At 42.0% G+C, this 16,152-nt stretch overlaps 1 protein-coding gene across 2 annotated transcripts; it reads right to left on the bottom strand.

Annotated features, from left to right (window-relative positions):
• Window positions 1–1,045: 1,045 nt before the first annotated feature.
• chrnd (cholinergic receptor, nicotinic, delta (muscle)) lies at window positions 1,046–15,854 on the bottom strand. 2 transcript variants are annotated; one of them, XM_085171925.1, is made up of 13 exons: window positions 15,546–15,854; window positions 11,759–11,904; window positions 11,580–11,624; window positions 11,369–11,478; window positions 9,667–9,822; window positions 9,403–9,509; window positions 7,936–8,136; window positions 6,388–6,499; window positions 5,379–5,493; window positions 3,904–4,114; window positions 3,553–3,671; window positions 1,303–1,485; window positions 1,046–1,219 (listed from the first exon to the last, which is right to left on the bottom strand). In XM_085171925.1, exons 1-13 carry the CDS (start codon window positions 15,601–15,603, stop codon window positions 1,145–1,147), a joined length of 1,638 nt encoding a protein of 545 aa, XP_085028051.1. In that variant the 5' UTR covers window positions 15,604–15,854; the 3' UTR covers window positions 1,046–1,144. The 2 variants fall into 2 exon arrangements, with proteins under 2 accessions (XP_085028051.1, XP_085028052.1); XM_085171926.1 differs by having other exon boundaries at window positions 1,046–1,485; window positions 15,546–15,851.
• Window positions 15,855–16,152: the final 298 nt, after the last annotated feature.

Here is a 16,152-nt window from a genome sequence, read left to right as displayed (position 1 = left end):
TCAACATCTTTCTTCAACAGAATTGCAGAATTCACAGATGGTTCCCAAAGGAAAAAGTACTATAGCTTACTAGGGTATATTAGACTTAACAGTTACTATATACAGTAATGTTAAGTAATGTAATTTTACATAAGATTAAAACTTTGGGTGTAAGATTCAGATAATTATTTATTAAAGGCTAGACATTTTAAATGAGAATAAGAAAGAAAAGTATGTCTTTGTGCCCCCTTTTCCCTGTTCATGCCCTATCGGCCCCCCTGGCTAAACTTTGCTAGATCCACCCCTGCACAGTTACCAGCTGTCAGCTGCGTAGAAAAAGATCCTGGTGTAGAAAGTAATATTAAATAAATTCTAACAACATCTTATCAAGCTTAAACGTGCTGCTGTTGTTCAGCCGCTGGTTTCCTCTTTCTGGTGCAAAGTGGGCCAAAAACAAAGCAGAGAGACGGACTCTGACAGAAAAGCCGATCAGCTGATCATTAATCAGTTTCATGATTGAAGTAGCAGCAGGAGAGGGAAAGAGAGAGAGGCAGTCGCTCAATATATTGGTTGTTAAGCTTAACGTGGAAATGCTTTACAAACATTCAGAGATGAACTTACACACTTGCTTTACTTCCTCGGAGATGAAATGCCGGTTTGGTAGTGAGGCTCCAAATACACACAGCCGCTCTATCACTGCTGCTACGTGCTACAGTTATGAGCCGAGTTACGCCGTGTCGCAAGTTTTGTGAGGCGCTTTTTTTGATATTTAATGGATCGGATTACATTTTTTATTTCTCTCCGATATCCGATCCAGTAATTTAGGTCAGTATCGGACCGATACCGATACGTAATATCGGATCGGTCCATCTCTAGTTACAAACATAGAATTTAACTGACTGCACTATGCAATCTAATAACATCTAGTGGTGACGTTTTACACACCGAACCTTGGAGAGTTTAAAAAAAGCAGTCTTTGGTTCATGCAAAGAAAAAAAAGGTTAAAGAGTGAAAGTGAATATTCTCTGCTGGTTCAATCATTGTGAACAGAAACAAATGTCAAAGATTTCTGATTATAAATGTTTATTCAAACCACAAACACTGGATTAAATCAAATACAGACTTATTCATTCGACACAAGAAAACACACAGCTACAGTATTTTGTCATACAGAGTAACAAACCTCAGGATATGAACACAGTAGCAGCTCTCTGCTGTGTTGGGTGCTTTTGTTCATGTGCTACAGCAAATGGTAAATGGTAAATGGACTGATTCTTATATAGCGCTTTTCTACTCTCCCGGAGTACTCAAAGCGCTCTATACAACAAGCAGACGTGCGTGGTTCTCCATGTAGTCATGCGGGTCTCCTTCAAAGGGCAGACTTGGAGGACTGTTGCAGGCTCCCATCAGGAAGATGATGATGGTGCCAAGGATCATCACAGGAGTGATCAGGAAGAGGCAGAGGCGGTCGACGGTGCGAGCGATGCCGCTCCAGTTATCTTTCTCCTGTGACGACACCAGCGAGGGCAGAGTTTTATGTTTCACCTCATTTTTTATTCAATAAAAACAATAAAGCCAGAAACCAAAGGAACTAATGAGCTTCTAGTCCTCTCATCAGATGTTGTTACCGTCTGGCCCCAGATCCAAGAATAATGAAGTCAACACAGCAGTGTTAAAAACTGCTGGTTTGGGGACTCCAGTGAACCACAGTGGAAGATTTGGAAGAGACGTGAATCTTCCCAGCAGTGGCCAGACTACCGAAGTTACTCCAAGAGCACATCAACGACTCATCTAGGATGTCTAAAGAACTGCAGGCATCACTTAAGGTCAGAGTTCACGATTCAACAATAAGAAAGGGACTGGGCAAAAATGTCATCCATGCGAGAGATCCAAGACGAAAACCACTGCTGACCAACAAAACATCTGGATGATCCCCAGACTGACCAGATGTAACGGGTTTAAGTCCAGTTACATCAGGTTTAAAACGAATACAACTTTTCAATCAAACATGGAGGTAGTGTGATGGGTTGGGGCTGCGTTGCTGCTTCAGGTCCTGGACGACTTATTAAATGAACCGTGAATTCTGATCTGTACCAGAAAATCCTGAAGGAGAATGTCCGACCATCAGTTCATACACTGAAGCTCAGATCACTTGGGTTATACAGCTGGATGATGAGCCCAAAAAAACAGATGAAAGTTTTGGACTGACTTTGGAGTCCAGACTAAAATCCAATGGAGATGCTGTTTATGCTGAAAAACACTAAAATGTGGCAGAAATCTGCGAAAAAGAGTGGGGCCAAAATTCCTCCCCAGTGATGTGTAACATTTGTTTTTATTTATTATTAATGCGTGATAATAATGCATAATTTTTATGGACAGGATTTCTAGGCGCAGCCAAGTGGCGGAGGGCTTTCACTTTGGTGGCCTCAGAGTCTCGTCTCTGATTTTTGCGGATGATGTGGTTCTGTTGGCTTCATCGGGTGAGGGCCTCCAGCTCGCACTGGAACGGTTCGCAGCCGAGTGTGAAGCAGCGGGAATGAGGATCAGCACCTCCAAATCTGAGGCCATGGTTCTCAGCCGGAGAAGGGTGGAGTGCCCACTCCGGGTCGGGGATGAGTTCCTGCCCCAAGTGGAGGAGTTCAAGTATCTCGGGGTCTTGTTCGCGAGTGATGGGAGAAGGGAGCCGGAGATCGACAGACGGATTGGGGCTGCAGCTGCAGTGATGCAGACGCTGCACCGGTCCGTCGTGGTGAAGAGGGAGCTGAGTGTAAAAGCGAAGCTCTCAATTTACCGGTCGATCTACGTCCCTACCCTCACCTATGGTCACGAGCTGTGGGTAGTGACCAAAAGAACGAGATCGCGGATACAAGCGGCGGAAATGAGCTTCCTCCGAAGGGTGGCTGGCCTCTCCCTTAGAGATAGGGTGAGAAGTTCGGCCATCCGGGAGGGGCTCAGAGTAGAGCCGCTGCTGCTCCACATCGAAAGGAGCCAGCTGAGGTGGTTCGAGCATCTGACAAGGATGCCCCCTGGGCGCCTCCTGGGTGAGGTGTTCCGGGCATGTCCCACCGGGACGAGGCCCCGGGGCAGACCCAGGACACGCTGGAGAGATTATATCTCTCGGCTGGCCTGGGAACGCCTTGGTGTTCCCCCGGATAAGCTGGAGGAGGTGGCTGGGGAGAGGGAGGTCTGGGCCTCTTTGCTTAGGCTGCTGCCCCCGCGACCCGGCCTCGGATAAAGCGGATGAAGATGGATGGATGGATGGATGAACCTTCCCCCCAAGGTTGGCACAACCAGTTCTGAGGCTTAAGGGGCGATGACTTTCACACAGGGCCAGGTCGGTTTGTGCAGCTTTTTCTCTTTATCAATGAAACCATCATTTGAAAACTGTGTTTTGTATTTTCTTGGATTAACTTTGACAAATATTAGAATTTGTTTGTTGATTTGAAACAAGTGCGTGTGGGAAAAACTGAAAAAAATGGACAATTTTGATGAAAACGTGCTAACATTTTTTACACAATTCAAAGCATCTTGAATCAAACGGAGCATCGTCACGTTCTGGTTGTTCGTTCTCACCTCGTTGTATTCGTTCTTGTTGCGCATGTGTTTGATGATGTAGTTCGCTCCGTCCACAGCTGGCTTCATTTCAGAGTACAGCTGATCCGTCACACCTCCATCATCCTGGGGTTTCACCACTACACACACACACACACACCTCAATTTAAACATCCTCTCTGCAGGTTTTACTGCAGAGTCCACTGATCACTTATACGACCAAACATCTGGCCCCAGACTCCTACACAAAGATGCAAAACTACGTGTAATACTGATGTGCTGAAGCCTGGCGACGAAGGCCACATCACTACATCTGATTTCCTGTCAAAATAACGCAGCATCTCATAAACACACTCAGGCGACGGTGCGTACCTGCTGCATGGGTGACTCGAGTGGTGAAGCCGTGTCTCTCCGATTGTTTCTCAAACATCAGCTCGCTGCGAGACTTGACGGTGTAGTACTCGTCCGCTTTGGCGATGTAACCCACTGAACTCGATCGTCGCGGCAACGCTCCATCCCACGCCGGCTCTGCCTCCGCAGGGTGGGACATGAGCAAGAGCCGAGGCAACCGTTCGAGGAAAAACTGGACGTGGACAGAAACGTTTATTTAAATAAAACTCAGAAAGTTTTATATTTAATACATTACTATTACTGTATGGCTCTATTACAGTACTACAGTGCAGTGCGTCTGAAAGCTGACACTTTAAGTTGGCATATATCGGACAAACAAAAGTAAATCAAATATAAACAAATGCATTTTAATGCCATAAATATTCTAAAAAATGTAGTCATTGAATTAATGCTCAAATACGCCATAAATAGATATTTGGAGTATTTAATTCTGTAGTTCTGTACCTTGATACTGATTCTCCTATTTTTGCTTTAGAATTCATTTTACTTTATTATTTTATTTTCAGCTGTGCTGCCTCAGCACTGTCAGTGTGAATCAGTGAATACACATCAATAAGCAGCAATGCGTTAAAATAAGCTGGGAAATATTGTGAGAGAAAGATGCAAAGCAAATAAAAAACTCTGCAGCTCGGGTCGTAACTTGCACTCCGTTAAGAGCTCATATTACCTCAGTTCTTCAGCAGCTTCACTGGTTGCCCATAGAGGCCAGAATAAATGTTAAAATCTTACTTCTTACATACAGGTGTATCCATAAATCTGCTCCTTCATATTTGTGGGACCTGCTTCATATCACCACTGTTTCCTGCCTTCTCAGATCATCATCTGCTGTTCATCTTACTGCTCCGTCCTCACACCTTATCACTGTGGGGAGCAGAGCTTTCAGTCGCTCTGCTCCTCGGCTCTGGAAGTCTCGTCCTCCAGCCATAACAAATATATTTCCATATTTAAGTCACAGCTCAAAACACGTCTGTTTAAACTGGCTTATTCGCTTTAATGCTGATTTTATCTGCTGTCAAGCTCTGTTTTGTAATTTTAACTTATTTTATGTATTTTATGACTACTGTTCCTTTTATTAATTTCTGTTTTTTGTAAGGTGACCTTGGGCGCCCTCAAATAAAATGCATTATTATTATTATAAATAAGTTCTAAATAAATAAATCAGTAAGTAAATAAATAAGTTTTTAAAACGTGCAACAGATATTTAAAATAAATGCACAGAAATATTCTTTAAGCTGCTGCTTAAAATGTGAAATATGTTTGTGCATTGAATGGTATATTTTATAAATTCATTTCACCTGGACAGGATGTACATCACATGTTGTAGGCTTCGTGTGTGTGTGTGTGTGTGTGTGTGTGTGTGTGTGTGTGTGTGTGTGTGTGTGTGTGTGTGTGTGTGTGTGTGTGTGTGTGTGTGTGTGTGTGTGTGTGTGTTTTACCCTCTTGGTCCACTCAGTCATGACGTGCGTGCTCGGCGTCCTGAAGTGCAGGTTGAGGACGACCACACAGTTTAAAACAACCACAGTAACCAGCACCATGATGAACATCAAATACCTGAGAGACAGTTTAACTGGTTTAAGTACGACTGTATTTATTTTTCCCCTCTTTGATCTATTATTTCTTTCTTTTTTAAATTAAATAAACACATTATTTTCTCAATTTTCATTTCTTGTTATTTGTCAGCGAGTGTTTACAGACTGGGGATTTTAAAAAACAGCAGTCCATATTTGGAGAGTCTTCACCGCAAACAGGAAAACTGTAATTCTGGGCATCAAACTGGCTGCAAAGCAAACAGCTGTGCTACACTTTACTGAACTAATGATGCACTTCCAGTATGCAGACTCTTTCTCCAAGTTCTCATTATTACTTCCGTCTTGTTTGAAGGCTTCTGTCCTGCAGTCCGTTCCTCTCACGACTCTCTCCTTTGAGGCTACAATTCCCAACTGTTGTCACATATCTCAGTAGTTTTTACTTCCTACCTCTGCCAGGCTCGTTCTGTCCTGCGTGTCTCTGAATTTCTTGACGACACTTCTCACTCCAGTTACACGCTGTGATACTAACTTTGAATATTCATCTCCTGCGTTGTGAGCATCAACGATTCTTTTTCTCAAATCTAAACAAATGTATCTGGTTTTGGCATGACGCTTTCTCAGGTGACACGTTAAAGCCTTGTTGAAGTTTTTATACTGCATGTTTAACTCACTCCTACAAACTTTGAGCATTGCAAAGTTTAAGTACATCCCTGCACAGCAGTGGTTTGTGCTCCGGCTCAATAAAAAGGGCGTCAGAAGGCTACAAACACTGACCCTGGTAACTCTGACTGCTCTCTGAAATAATCGTGTTGCTGTGTGCAAACAGAAATCATTCGTGTTTACTGAAGAAAACCAGCATATTATAAAGAAGCTGGTGTTTCCAGCTGTTGTTGGGAGTATGTTTTGCGTTTCTTACTTAACAATAAGCGGCACAGACATGGAAGTTTCCGGCAGTCTTTGAGAGATCAGCAGCAGGAAGACAGACTGAGCGAGCAGCACAGAGATGGACAAGGTCATCTTCTCACCACCTGCACACAAAATGCACAAACTGTTTCAACAAGTGAAGGAAACCAGTTTAGACTGGAATCATTTTAAACCTCCAACAAAGTATTTCTGGGCAGTTTAAGAGTGTTTGCAGGTGAGCTCTGTTTACACTAAGACCAGAGGAATCGACAGGAGATTCCCAGTTACGGTGATTTCTGACTTTTTCCCAGATTAATGTTTAAAAATATAAATATAAATTTAATAGTGTGGATGCCTTTACTATTGAGTTCCTGTTTCTCTTTATTCTTTATTCCACTATAATTTAGTTGCTTCCGTACGTTTTTTGGCACTTAACTACTCCCTCAGTTTTCAGCCAATTTTCACCGTTCAAACTTTTAAAAAATTCTGCTGTTTCTGCTAATGGGTGCTATGACTTTTGGTGCTCATAACTTCTATACTTTTTGAGATATTGAATTTCTTTTGCAATATTTTTTGCCCATTTCTGCCATATTATCAGCGGCGTCACTGATTTTCCTTGCCGGGTTGACCTGTGTTTTAGCTCAGTGAGATGAGCAGCCGTTCTCAGACTGGGAGGCCCGGGTTCAAATCCCGCTTATGGCAACATTTCTTTCAGTTAACAGTTAAACTTTTTTAACTCTTTTCAACACAAATTTTCTTTTTTTTCTGCTGTTTTCAGAAAAAAACCTCTTTTCAGCAGAAATTCTGCACATTCACCTCTTCTGCAAAATTTTCAGCATTTTCACCTCTTATCAGCACAAATCTCAGCTGTTTTCAGAAAAAAACTCTGATTCTGATTCATCTCTTTTCAGCGCAACTTTTTGCTTCTTTACCTCTTTTCTGCAAAATTTTCAGCCTTTTCACCTCTTATCAGCACAATTCTCAGCAGCTTCTGCTCATTTCAGCAAAATTGTCAGTCTCTCCACCTCTTCTTTGTCAGAATGAGTTTGGCTCAGTGAGCTGAGTGGCTCATTTGAGACCAGGAGGGCCAGGTTCAAATCCTGCTTAGGGCAGCATTTTTTTTCACCCCTTTTCATCAAAAATTTCTCAGTCTTTACCCCTTTCAGTAGAATTTTTGGCTTTTCACCACTTTTCAGCAAAAAATTCTGCTTCTTCACCTGTTTTCAGCAGAATTTTCAGTTTCTTCACCGCCATAAAACTTTTTGCAATTTTTTTTTACTTTTTCAGCTTTTTTCAGCAGACATCTTCAGCGTTAAGGCATACACACAGCAAATTTTTCTAGTTATAATTAGTTTACAAATACATTTGATTTGGCTTGCTGCAGTTTCCTGTTGACAGCCTGCAGAAGATTTTAAGCTTTCAGAGTTGGCACATTTCTCTGTCTTATAAAAAAAAATAAAACTGAGTGTGTCTCTGTGCATGTCGAGGAATATTTGCACGGCTCAGTAACACCACAGGTTACGGAGAAATGGTTTAAATTGCTCTTTAAACGTGCACTGACTGTCAGCGGGCAGGTAGTAGACGAGGCAGGCCAGGAAGGAGATGAGCACACAGGGAATGATGATGTTGACGATGTAGAACAGAGGTTTGCGTTTGATGATCAGGTAGAAGGTGATGTCCTGGTGCTTGTTGCTGTCCATGGGGATGTGCTTGTAGATGTTTCTCCTGGCCGGCCGGTGGACGATCTCCCACTCGCCGTTTTCTGCCAACATTAGCGGAGAACATGAGATGAGACGCAGACAGAAGAAAGTTTACATAATGGAGCTTCCTCCACGTTTGGCTGCCAAACCTGACTGCGTCGTTTCAGCCTAAAGTGAAAAGATGTCTGTTCTTTGACATTAAAGCACTAAAATGTGTTTTTCATGTCCATGTTTGTGAAAAATGTATTTAAATGCAGTGAAGTTCAAACCTTGCACACTACAGTAATTATACATTTTTTTATAAAGTGTTGGAGTTTCACTGGAACTCTTCATATGAGGTGTTGATGTGCTGGTGATAAAATAAAAGAGGCCAGAGTTGGGCTGAAAAAACGGAATAAACCCATCGAAGAAAGAGCAACACTTTCAGTCTGGTTCATTCATAAAACGACTGAATCCACTGACCAGCTCAGGATCACCAAAAACCCAGAAAGACCACAAAAGACAATTAAAGTGGATGATGACAGAATTTTTTCCATGGTGAAGAAAACTAACTTCACAAGATCTAACTTTAAGAAGAGACTCAAAGAGGTAAGAGTATCACTGTCAGCAATCAAGAGACGCCTTCATGAATACAAATACAGACGGTTTACAACAAGATGCAAAGCTCAAGACAAGAAGACCAGCTACATGATCTTTATGTGCAAGTTAAATCCTGACCAATACTGTGGGAGGAGGTGTGGTTCTTTGTGGACAGACGGCTGCACGGACACTTTTCCAGACGAGCCAAAAATATATATTTGGACGGTGTAACAGTCACAATGGTGTGGTGTCTCTTTAAGACAACCCGTCGAGGGTTAATGTTGTCATCCGTATGCGCCACTGACTCTCTCTGTGATTGTGTGGACATGTGCTTGCACGCTAGTGCATGAGGAGGGACGGCTTTTATGTTTTACCTCTCCACACCCTTTTTTTTGCAACGTATGGGTTGTACGAACACTGTGCGCTGTTTGTTAAGCTGCAGCCGTTCAACCGGGCTTATATGGTTGACGAAGAGAACGTGTATTAAAGAATACGCTGTCAAAGCCAGAGCGAGTGTGCAATCTTTCGACTATCCTGCTAAGTGTTTTGCCGCCTCCTCTCAACCACTAAACACAACCTGACATTACAACGGGATTGAGGTGAAGCTTTACTGGAATGATGGGAAGAGAAACGTCTTCAGAAGGAAACATTCATGGAGTCTATCACATCATCGGTCAGACAGTTACAGTATGGCATGGGCATTTCTGACAGGGAAAAGTAAAGTGTGAACATAACACTGGAGCATCTACCTGTAAAGCTAGCAGGGTCAATAACGACCCACTCTACTGTATAGTTGGTGACGTCGCTTTCTTTTTTCAGGAGCATCCGGATCTCTTTGGCGTTGTAGGTGAGAGAGCTGCAAAGCACCGTGACAAACACGGATTAAATTAATCTGAGATGTTTTCAGGAGAAAAACACCATAAAAACTTTATAGATTTGCTTCACAGCAGACTGTAAGTTCTGATTTTGGATGCATAACTGTCAACAGAGAGCTTTAAATAATTCTTTCTTACGTGAACTTGAGCGTGCAGTTCTGCCAGTCGAAGGGGAAGTATCTGACGTTGATGGAGCAGGAGGAGCGGAAGATGGCCGGTGGCAACCAGTAGCAGGAACCATCTTCATACACCAGTACATTACTGTAGTAGGCCACTTCAAACTGGGCATCATTACTGAGGCATGGAGGAAGGAGGAAAGGACATGCAGTTAGGAAAATCTGTTTTATTTGGGCTCTTTACTCCACCACAGTGGGTTTTACATCAGTGCAGACTTTCAGCTGTAACTTAAGGAGACCAACACAAAGTGTAGCCTTAAAACCGATTTGGTTTTGCAGTACTGTGAAAAGGTTTTTGCAACACTTGAGTGTTTGAGATCTTTAAAGACAACCTGAGTAAATAGAAATGTAGTTTTTAAATTATGATTTTAATTATTAAGGGAAAAAACATTCAAACCTGCGTGAACCTAATGACATGTGCCAGCCTTACTGGCAAGAACTGAGTCAAGTGTTTGAGATGCCAGTGAGTCTTTCACATCACTGTGGACGAAGTTTGGCCAACTTTACTTTGCAGAGTTTGTCACAATCAGCAGGGCTGACTGTGTGTAGAGTGAAGGGTGGACCCAAATGCAGACGGAAACAAAATGTGAAACATGACTTGAATAACAGAAAACGAGCCGTTTATTGAGGCTGGCAAAATAACTGTAAACAAAAGGCAAAATGCAAGGCTAACAATAAACTAAACTGGGTGAGCTAAATTAACTAAAAACCTACAACAGGAACGTGGACTTGACATGAGGAAACTTGACACAACTTCTTGGCTTGCAAACAAAGCAGACGATCTGACAACGACACTGAAAACAGAGGACTTAAATACACAGGAGGTGATTAGGGGAACACATGGAGGAACAGCTGACTGACATGAGCCTAATGACAGGACAGGGGAAGTGAAACTAAATACAATGAACAAAGAACACACGACTCCTTCAAAATAAAACAGGAAATACTGAAACTAGACATGACAACAAGCTTAACAGACCTAACACATGACGAACGATACAAGAACTCAAACATAGAAACCAAGGAAACAATAAATAATAACTGCCTTTCCTTAACTAAAGCTAAATAGGAATGACACATAAACTAATCACAAATCTAAAATGAGACAAATACAAAATGAACTCAGAGACCCAGGCTGTGACAGAGTTGTTTTAACACAGTCACATTGGAGGATTTCTGAGCATGAACAGCAGCTTTAAGGTCACACCAAAGCATTTGCTTCACTCATTCTGAGATGGACTTCTTGCTGTGTTTTGGATCATTGTCCTGCTGTATAATACAAGTGCTCCCGAGGTTCAAGACAGCAAATTAATGGCCAGACCAGAATTAATGGTTCCATCAATTACACCAAATCGTCCCGAAGCAGCAAAGCAGCCCCTCCACCATTCCTATATTGTTGGCTTGGTTGAACACCAGATGTAACGGGACTCAAACCTCCCAAAAAGTTCAGCTTTCGTCTCATAAATCCACAGAATACCAGCAGTGGTTTTCACTCAGGGTGGCAAAAACAGGGCCAGGCAGGTTTGGAAAACCTTTTTCCCTTAATGACTGGGATTATCATGACAAAATATTTTTCATTTACTTATCTCATAGAGACGGACAAATACATCTAAACTTTTTAATTTTCCATTGGCATAAAAACGAGCTTTTGTGTGTGACCTCACTTGTTTTCCAGAACGATCTCCGGCAGCCACAACATGCTGGGCGGCAGCCGGAGTATCTCAATGCCACCAAACTCTGTGGAATTCCACGTCAGCCGGTAGTCAGTCCACGTCTGCCATCACACACACACACACACACACACACACACACAGAAGTAAATAAAGAGCTGCAAGTACAGAATATGAAGATGTAAAAAAATGAATTGTTACCCACAATTTCCAGCCACACGTTCGTCAGCAGCGTCTCATCTACTTCTTTCTACAGAGGAGAACAAAGACAAACATCGAATGATGTTTCTGTTTGAAGGTGTTCGATTTAAACTTTTAGCCTAACGGACACATTTAAAGTTTTAATGACACGATGAACAACATAAACACACAGAAGCTGCGAACCAGAGAGATGAGGTTGGAGAGCGTGAGGGCGAGGTTAACATCGACAACGTCCTGCTGCGTCTCGACGGGGCGCAGCTCCTTGTTGTATCCCATCTCTTTGAACACGTATTCAATAACACGCTCCTCTTCGTTCCTGCCATTGCACTCTAACACACACACACAGATTACAACACACGTTTTACAACTGCTGTTCATATCCTCTAAGCTGCTTCTACTAAAACTGGGAGAGATTATACCAAAGTCCAGCAGGCCAACAAAGGACACATGTCAGTGTTTAAGATGAGCAAACCAAACCTGCTGAGGAGCCAGTGGGCAAAAAAATCTGTTGGAAACCTAAAAACCAACCAGTACTGTGAAGCAACAGTAAATCTATTTCTAGAATTAAACATGAGCTAAAAGAAAAACTTTACTTTTTTCTACCATTTTTCAAGTTATCTTTAAAATTTTGCACAAAGATGTCAGTTTTCATTTTTTTTCTCATCACGTAATAATCTATTATTTAAAAAGCAGCTTTCTGATTTTTTGCTGTTGTTAATCATTTCTGGTTGCAGTCCAATGCTTTTCAGGATCTTTATGATTAGACGGGCCACTTTTTTCCTTGACTCGCTGCTCACGCTGACACTTCTGACCCTGCTCAGTGATTTTAATCCCAGCTCCTCTCGTCACCTTCCAGCCTTAAAGCCATTTATTGCCGAATATGGAAGGAAGACATACATGAAAACCAGAGATGGGCAGTAACGCGTTACTGTAATCCGATTACTTTTTTCAAGTAACGAGTAAAGTAAGGGATTACTATTGCAAAAACGGTAATTAGATTACCGTTACTTTCCCGTAGGAACGCTGCGTTACTGTGTTATTAAAACCGTAATTTCCGAGAGTGTCTCATGACAGTGACGTAAGCGAGTGCGACGTTCGTGGCAACAGCTGTGTGCAGATCAACAATGGATCATATATCGAGTGCAGAGAGAGTATGAGCGTGCAGCGTTTAAAGCGTGGAAGTACTGACCTTACTTTGAGTTTGATTCCATAAAAAGTGACAAAAACATTAGTGTCCGTTGTGCGTGGGAAGAAAACTTCTTTTTACAGCGAAAAAACCCCTAAACTTCCAAACAAGCACCGAGTAGCTACGACGTAATGGGAAACTCACAGAGAAACTCGCGGATTCTTCCACTGACCGCTGCACACCTGCACCAGGATAAACCTCCGCCTACCCCACTCCTGCTTTACAGGTGAAAATAGAGCAACAGGACCGCTAGTCTTTGACAGTGTTGGGAAGGTTACTTTTAAAATGTATTCCATTACAGAATACATGCCCCAAAATGTATTCTGTAACGTATTCCGTTACGTTACTCAATGAGAGTAACGTATTCTGAATACTTTGGATTACTTAATATATTATCATGCTGTTTACAACTACATGAATGTACTATTGCTGTGATTTATTACTGTTACTGAAGGTTCGCAGCTCCGAACCGTAGTAAAGGGACCTCTGACTAATACGGTGGGTTCTGTGTCGGCTCGTAGCCGAAAAATAGCTTTACTTTGTTGTCTGGGTCACTTTGCTTGTGAGAGACAGAGAGAGGCGTTGAAAGGCTGCTCCAACGGAACTTATTGTTTTTGGAGGAAAACACGAACACGGTGTACAGTCGAGTCTTAATAGCTTACTTACAACTGGGCTCGTCAGGCACTCTTCTTGGCTGCCGTAGTTATTATTATATTTACATGCTTCCAGCTCCCGTTTTCTCCCACCTCGTGCTCACAGACACATAACGAGTATGGCAGTCCATTCTCCTTGCAGCACGGACAACACTGCCCACGATGCTATATTCTGCATTCTGCTTATTAGCTTAGCACAACAACAGCAACAACAAAAAGGCCTCTCTCACCCAGGAAACACACCATGGCAAACGCAACGCTGTCGCCTGGAACTACTGTCAAACAAAACCCAAACAGTCCTGACCCGCCACAATATGAAACAGGGAAGTACCGCCGTGTAATCCATTTATTTCAACAAAGTAACTGTATTCTAAATACCACCTTTTTAAACGGTAACTGTAACGGAATACAGTTACTCATATTTTGTATTTTAAATACGTAACGGCGGTACATGTATTCCGTTACTCCCCAACACTGGTCTTTGACTTTATTTATTTTCTGCTGTGTTTTACTTGCATCTATTTGAAAGACTGAGTGTAAACACAAAAAATATTTTATGTGCTGGAATGTGCAGAAAATAGGTTTAAATTTTAAACTAATTTCTTCCAGTCAGAGAATGTTGCATATAATTAAATTTTTGCTTGATGCATAAAGTTAAAAGATTAAAACGAATAAAACAAGTTTTAAAAAGAGACTTTTCCATTTGATTACATTTTGTATGATGATTATGCAGAAAAAGTAGAATTGGGCTGAAAGATCTATCACTTTATCACCTATTCAGGTTGTAAATCGTGTTTTTAAAAAGTAACTAAGTAATTAATTATTTTTGAAAATAAGTAATCAGTAAAGTAACGGGATTACTTTTTGGGGGAAGTAATCAGCAATTAGTTACTGATTACTTTTTTCAAGTAACTTGACCAACACTAATGAAAACACACACGCCTTTCATATTATACTGATAATTTCAGTTCAATTCAATTTTACTTACACTGAGCTTAATCTCAACCACAGTCACTTCAGGGTGTTTTATATTGTAAGCTGAAGTAAACTCTTTGGATTGACCAGTGCTCAGAACAATGGGAAGGTCTAAAGATCGACTGCAAACATTAGAGGTGGATGCTGGGTGGGTGCAGCAGTGCTGACATCAGAGGGACAGGTGGGGTATGACATGACGTGGATGAGGCGTGTAGAGAGTATGAAGCAGTGCAGCTCAGCTCGGCTCCCTGCACTAGCTCAGACCCCCCCAACCAGCTTCTTTCTGTTGACGGTGTTTGAATTTAGACACGTTTACTCTGTTTTAACAGAAATTAAAATCTGAGTCTTTAGATCAAAATAAATCAAACGGTATCACCAGTGACAGTTTGGAGTCTGATCCCAGTATTAGTCCAAAGCTGAACATCAGAGCGACTCAGGAGGTGAGACACTCGAAAGCTTCCTAATGGGCTTCCAGCTCCTGTTTCCAAGGTCAAACATAAACTCATCTCTAAACTCAAAGAACGTGCTGCTCAATTTAGAAATCCACAATCCCACAAAGTCCAGGTGACATCTTTTTGTGTTTGTTTTTAGTTTGTTTTTTGACTAACAGCCAGGCCTAGTGACACAAATACACTGTAAACAAGCATGACATTCACAGAGGAAAACAGACGGGATCATGAATGCTTCACGCTGCTCGGATTTCACAGCTGCTCTGCAGATCGACCACGACAGCTGCTGTGATAACCGGCTTCCCATCCTACAGCTCACCACACAGCAGCGCTTTGATTTTCACCAATCTGATTCAAAGAGCACGCTGCACATCGCTGAGTTTACATTTTTCTATTTGAGATGATCATTTTTCACTAACAAGGTTTTAATTTGGATTAAAAAAAAACCTCTGTACTGTCTCAATACCCAACTATTTGCTCAATGAGTCCTTCCTTAGAAAACCCCCAAAAAACAAAACAAGTCTTACACAAAAGTTTAGTCGGTCACATAATCAATTAACAGACCAACTGCTTTAGCTGTAGATGACATTTTCCAGTAAGAAAAAACTTCCTGCTTTATGATTAAAGATATTTTCAACCTTTAAAATAAAAGATTTGCTTTGAAAACATTTCGTCAGGTTATCAGCTTAACGTTTTCACTAACTTACCCGACGACAGCAGTGTGAGCAGGAACAGAGTGGCCAGTGCTGCACGCTGAAGCTCCATGGCTGAGTGGAAGTGAGAGGTTCAGACCCCTTTCACCCACCGACCTCCTGCCAGAACCCGAGAGGCAGAGTGACAAACAACAGCTGCAGACACACCGAGCAGAAAATAGAAAGCACAGAGCGGGCCTGAGCCGCCGGCTGCTGTCACCTCCACCCCGTACGGGAAGCAGAAAGAGCCACGAAGAAGGTCGGATACACTCGTCGCAACACAAGAGCTGAACGTTCAGATTCACACGAGAAAACTGTGGACACAACTGTCATAGCAGATGTCACAGTGGGCCTATATTTGACGTCTCATATGTAAACTGTTACCAGTCTGGACACTGATAATAAACATGGAGTTTTAAATTATGAGATCTGAATAAGTTAAAAACAACAACAACACAGTTTGAGACACTTTTTTCACTCTTGGGTCTGTATGATGTCACAGACAGGCGATATTCAAACACCAATAAATATGGAAGCAGGTACAAATAAATCCAATTATCCCTCTAATTTATATCCTGATTCCTGCTGACCTGCTGGATTCAAAGCTCATACCATTACATCG

Source organism: Neolamprologus multifasciatus, chromosome 9, assembly GCF_963576455.1.
Source record: "Neolamprologus multifasciatus chromosome 9, fNeoMul1.2, whole genome shotgun sequence".
Taxonomy (NCBI): Eukaryota; Metazoa; Chordata; class Actinopteri; order Cichliformes; family Cichlidae; genus Neolamprologus; species Neolamprologus multifasciatus.
Note: the sequence above shows the minus strand (reverse complement) of the source record. Positions and strands in the feature narration are given on the sequence as shown.

Coding starts and splice junctions, on each gene's coding strand:
- chrnd (XM_085171925.1), bottom strand. CDS start 15,603: ATGGAGCTTCAGCGTGCAGCACTGGCCACTCTGTTCCTGCTCACACTG. Junction 11,625..11,758: donor TCTCCAACCTCATCTCTCTG/GTTCGCAGCTTC, acceptor TCTCCTCTGTAG/AAAGAAGTAGATGAGACGCT. Junction 5,494..6,387: donor TCTGTGCCGCTTATTGTTAA/GTAAGAAACGCA, acceptor ACTGTCTCTCAG/GTATTTGATGTTCATCATGG.